At 46.4% G+C, this 4,447-nt stretch overlaps 1 protein-coding gene across 1 annotated transcript; it reads left to right on the forward strand.

Moving 5' to 3' along the window:
- Positions 1-1,375: 1,375 nt before the first annotated feature.
- Positions 1,376-1,951, forward strand: tmem229b (transmembrane protein 229B; the record flags this gene model as incomplete). Its single annotated transcript, XM_083632773.1, has 1 exon — positions 1,376-1,951. The coding sequence occupies one exon, from the start codon at positions 1,376-1,378 to the stop codon at positions 1,949-1,951; it is 576 nt and encodes a 191-aa protein (XP_083488899.1).
- Positions 1,952-4,447: the final 2,496 nt, after the last annotated feature.

A 4,447-nucleotide genomic window follows, 5' to 3' on the forward strand; every position in this document is an offset into this window, starting at 1 on the left:
GTTGAGGGAGGTCAGTGGGTCCAGTTCCTCACATGAAGCCTTTTCCTTGTTTGGGAGAAATGTGTTAATCCTCATGGGCCGAGCCTGGGCCCCAGCCAGCCTTTGAAGACCAAAAGAGCAACAACAAAAAATGGGCTTTTGTTCTTCAAACACACTTTTGTAGTCCAACCTCTCTCTGTGCTGGTATTTTACAGAGCTGTTATGAGCCATTATAATGTTTGCTGTTACGACACAGTTTCCTCTGGAGGCATTGTCTACTATGCTGTGCACTTCGTGGTCCAATAAACAATGTGGTCTTTGAATGTGCTGGCTCGTCGGCATGGTGCTGTTTCCCTTCAGTGTGCTTTACTGGACATGCCATGTGATAAATAGAGGATGGAGGATCCATCCCTGCATGGGCCTCCTGACACCTGATACCAAAGCCTGTGTGTGTGTGTGTGTGTGTGTGTGTGTGTGTGTGTGTGTGTGTGTGTGTGTGTGTGTGTGTGTGTGTGTGTGTGTGTGTGTGTGTGTGTGTGTGTGTGTGTGTGTGTGTGTGTGTGTGTGTGTGTGTGTGTGCGTGCGTGCGTGCGTGCGTGCGTGCGTGTGCGTGCGTGTTCACGCGCGCGTCACCGAGGGAAAGCTGTAAAGCCAGTGGACAGGAGCGCTAAGCGCTCTCAATCCCGCCAGTCTCTAATATCATGTTCATAGCCTTGTCCTGACTTGAACTGTGGCTCAGCACCACGGAGGGAGTTGATTTATTAATTGTGCCACCTTGATGACTTTATGATGTCACATTCTTCTTCTGTCATTCTTCTCGTTTCCCTGCAGGCCTGCATCTCATTAGTAGAGATAGAGATTTAGGCAAAGGAACTTAAGGTCACAAACCAACCAACCAACCAACCAACAGAGACTTATACAGATGCTGGTCGCAGCTAAAAAGTCAGAATCATGAGATCAAAGTCACAATTCTGCCTTCAATCCCATAAAGAGAATAAAGTGAGAATTCTGAGATTAAAGTCAGAATTGATGTCATCACTGATGTCACTCGAGCAATTGTGATCTCATCATCAGTGATGTCAACAGTGATGATGTCACCAGTGTCACTCGAGCAATTACAATCTTACTACTATAATAGGGCGGTGTTACTACTACTAGAAATCTGTGTACTTGATGATGGAGCTACTGTACAAGGATAACCCTCAGTGGTTCATATCCTCGTCCTGACTTGAACTGTGGCTCAGCACCACTGAAGGAGTTGATGTATTAATTGTGCCACCTTGATGCCATTATGTCGCTTTCTTCTGTCATTCTTCTCTCCTTTCCCTGCAGGCCTACATCTCATTAGCGGAGATAGAGAGTTAGAGAAAGGGAGAGAGGAGGAAGGACGAAGACCATGGCGAACCCAGAAGCCCCCGTGCCGCTCACGGCCCTGTCGCGATGGTACCTGTACGCCATCCACGGCTACTTTTGCGAGGTCATGTTCACCGCCGCCTGGGAGTTTGTGGTCAACCGCAACTGGAAGTTCCCTGGCGTGACCAGCGTTTGGGCGCTCTTCATCTACGGCACCTGCATCCTCATTGTGGAGCGCATGTACCTGGCGCTGCGTGGCCGCTGCCCAGTGCTGCTGCGCTGCATCATCTACACGCTGTGGACGTACCTGTGGGAGCTGGGCACGGGGCTGCTGCTGCGCCAGTTCGACGCCTGCCCCTGGGACTACTCCCAGTTCCGCTACAACTTCATGGGCCTGATCACCGCCGAGTACGCCGTGCCCTGGTTCTGCGCCTCCTTCCTCGTGGAGCGCCTGGTCATCCGCAAGACGCTGCGGCTGCGCTTCCACGAGGGCCCGGAGGACGGCTGGTCAGACTGCCGGGCGGGCGGCGGGGGAGGCGGAGCTTTGGGGGGAGGGAGGAGGAGAGAGAGGGGCAGGGGGACGGACAATGATACCAACGGCTACCTGAAAGGCGAATGAAGGTAGGAAGGAAAGAGATGCAATCCCACACCAACCCGACCACCTCCTCCTCCCCCGCTGCACTTCTTCTGACCTACCTCTCTTCACATGCAGTCCTCTCCCTTTAACTCTGTGGGAGAGAGGGACAGACAGCTACTGACATGGGCTGGTGTGCAGGGGGCGGATGGAGCAATCAGAACAACCAGAAAACAAATAGCTAACTGGGACCATAACGGCCCAAATCACTCACTGTGTCCTCTACTGTCAACAGAGGGGCACATTAGCTCCATGCTGCTGTGTTTGCTACATCTCATACTGCACCCGCCCATTCCGTGTGGGCTCCACCTTAAGGGGATCAGGGTCTTTTACACTAATAACAGGAGACCTCTGACCTCTGACCTCCCAGTATTACTGTACCAAACCTCCCGTCAACTGCAAGGAAATTGGGATAAAAACTACATGATGCAAAAATGTGTGCTATTGTCCTGCAAAGAGAGAGAACAAAGGACCACAATTTGACATCAATCATGGAAAAAGGTTTGGTTTTTAAAAAGCAAAAAAAGCAGAATGCCTGCTACTTACTCAGAAAAAGTAATAAAAAAGTAGCTGCAGTTGAATATGTCCTTTTAAAAATGTACATACTGTTATTTAGCATTATTCAAAGTACTGTAGCTTCAAAAGGCTCTGGGTGCATACTGTCCACCCTGAAGCAATGCATACTGTCCACCCTGAAGCAATGCATCAGTTAAACATCATGGAGAATGTTTTTCTACTGTAGTGTGTGTGTATGTGTGTATACCCACAATGCCTGAAAAAATGCATGAGAAAACTTGTCTTCCAAAATAATGCACACAATAATGTATTTTTTTTTCTTCCAATGCAATTCATTCAGCAAGTCTTATCATAGTCACTCGAGTCTGCATGTGTGAGTACTTTGTTTTTCTACACAGCCCATAATAGCAGGGACGCCTTTCTGTTGAAGGATGATAATGCTTATGAGTCACGACTGTCAACATAAAGCATCAAGGCAAGCTGCTTGGTGACTCACACTTGATTTCCCTTTGGAGTTTTTCATAGGGCCTTTTCATAATTCACTGTCTGCACATTCTCAAATCTGCCAGGGTCAAAGTTCAGCTCCTTGTGGTGAACAGATAATGGAGCAACTTGAATGATAAAACCCTCACAGTATCCATCATCACAACCTGTAGCTCGAGGAATCCATGCTACTGTACTACTTTGACATAATGTGTCAGGAAGTGCACAGTAGAGCTGAGTAATGGGGTGCACACAACCCACAACTATAGGCTACTGTTCTGAAATGCACTCAATATACTTTGTGTCCCTATTACCTAAATTCTTACACAAAGAAAGTGGGCTAAATTGACTTTTGAATAGTGTGAACTTCATGGCACTCACTATATGTCCTATATGTGTATGTCTGTATGCCTGTATGTCTTATATTGCAAACCTCACCCCTCTGGTACTCCAAGCAGGTTGAAAGAAGCAAGAGATGTGTGCTGCTGACTGTGTTTGACCCAGGCCTGGTATTGTTGCTCTTCGTGCACGTGCTCCTCAGTCTCCTTCTATTGTGGAAGTACAAGCTTTGCACAATCACCTCTATGCATGAGGAGCTGACAATGTTCCCAAAGTCTGTGGTTCTGGTGCTACTGGTCTAAAGTAGACAACGGCAATTATTTCGAGGCACAAGAGGATTTGCAATATACCTGAAATGGAAACTAAAGGAGATGTATATGATTGCTGAACAATGAACATTCTTCCTCAGGACAACCATTTATGTTACAGGCTCGATGTTGAAGTTGCCCTTTTGTGCTGACACACTAACACCGCACCTGCACTCAGCTTTTCATGTTACCTGTTATTAGGGAAATTGCAAAAATAATAATAATATTGGGGGGGAAATCCATGTCTTGAGGCCATTCTAAAGTCAGGCAGAGGTTTCAATGGTAGAGCAGTTTGACTGAGTGCAGATGAAGTGCTGCCACCTGGTGGAAAATAAACATATTAAGCATGGTAAAAAAAAACGGATGAAAACACAAATAAATTATATAGTCATTCAGATAAAGAATCCTCAGCAGGATCAAGGATGTTTTTAATGCCCCATCATGTTTTCTTCATTATTTGACCTTTGACCTTTCTTTTTTCTGTCAGCAAATGCTTTTCACAAATCATCACTTAGGTAATAGAGGCTGCTAGTGCTGCTGACCTGACAATACTCAGCTCAAGGCTATCATGAAATGTCTTTTAGACGTCCTGTAAGTCAACTGTACATTATATAGAACTTTGTATGCCGCTAATGTCTTTACTCAACCCTGCTGCTGACGGGACAATACACAAGAACATGCAAAATCAAAAGTGTTTGTTCTCTGCAATATCGTGAGTGAAGGTGCATCAGGTGAATGTGCATAATAGTCTGTCTTACAGAGGCAGCCTCTGTATGTGTGTGCATGTATTGTATAAGTGGAACTGAACTGATTCTCTGGTATTTTTATCCCAAGG

The sequence above is a fragment of the Poromitra crassiceps genome (genome assembly GCF_964638095.1).
Source record: "Poromitra crassiceps genome assembly, chromosome: 3".
Classification (NCBI taxonomy): Eukaryota; Metazoa; Chordata; class Actinopteri; order Beryciformes; family Melamphaidae; genus Poromitra; species Poromitra crassiceps.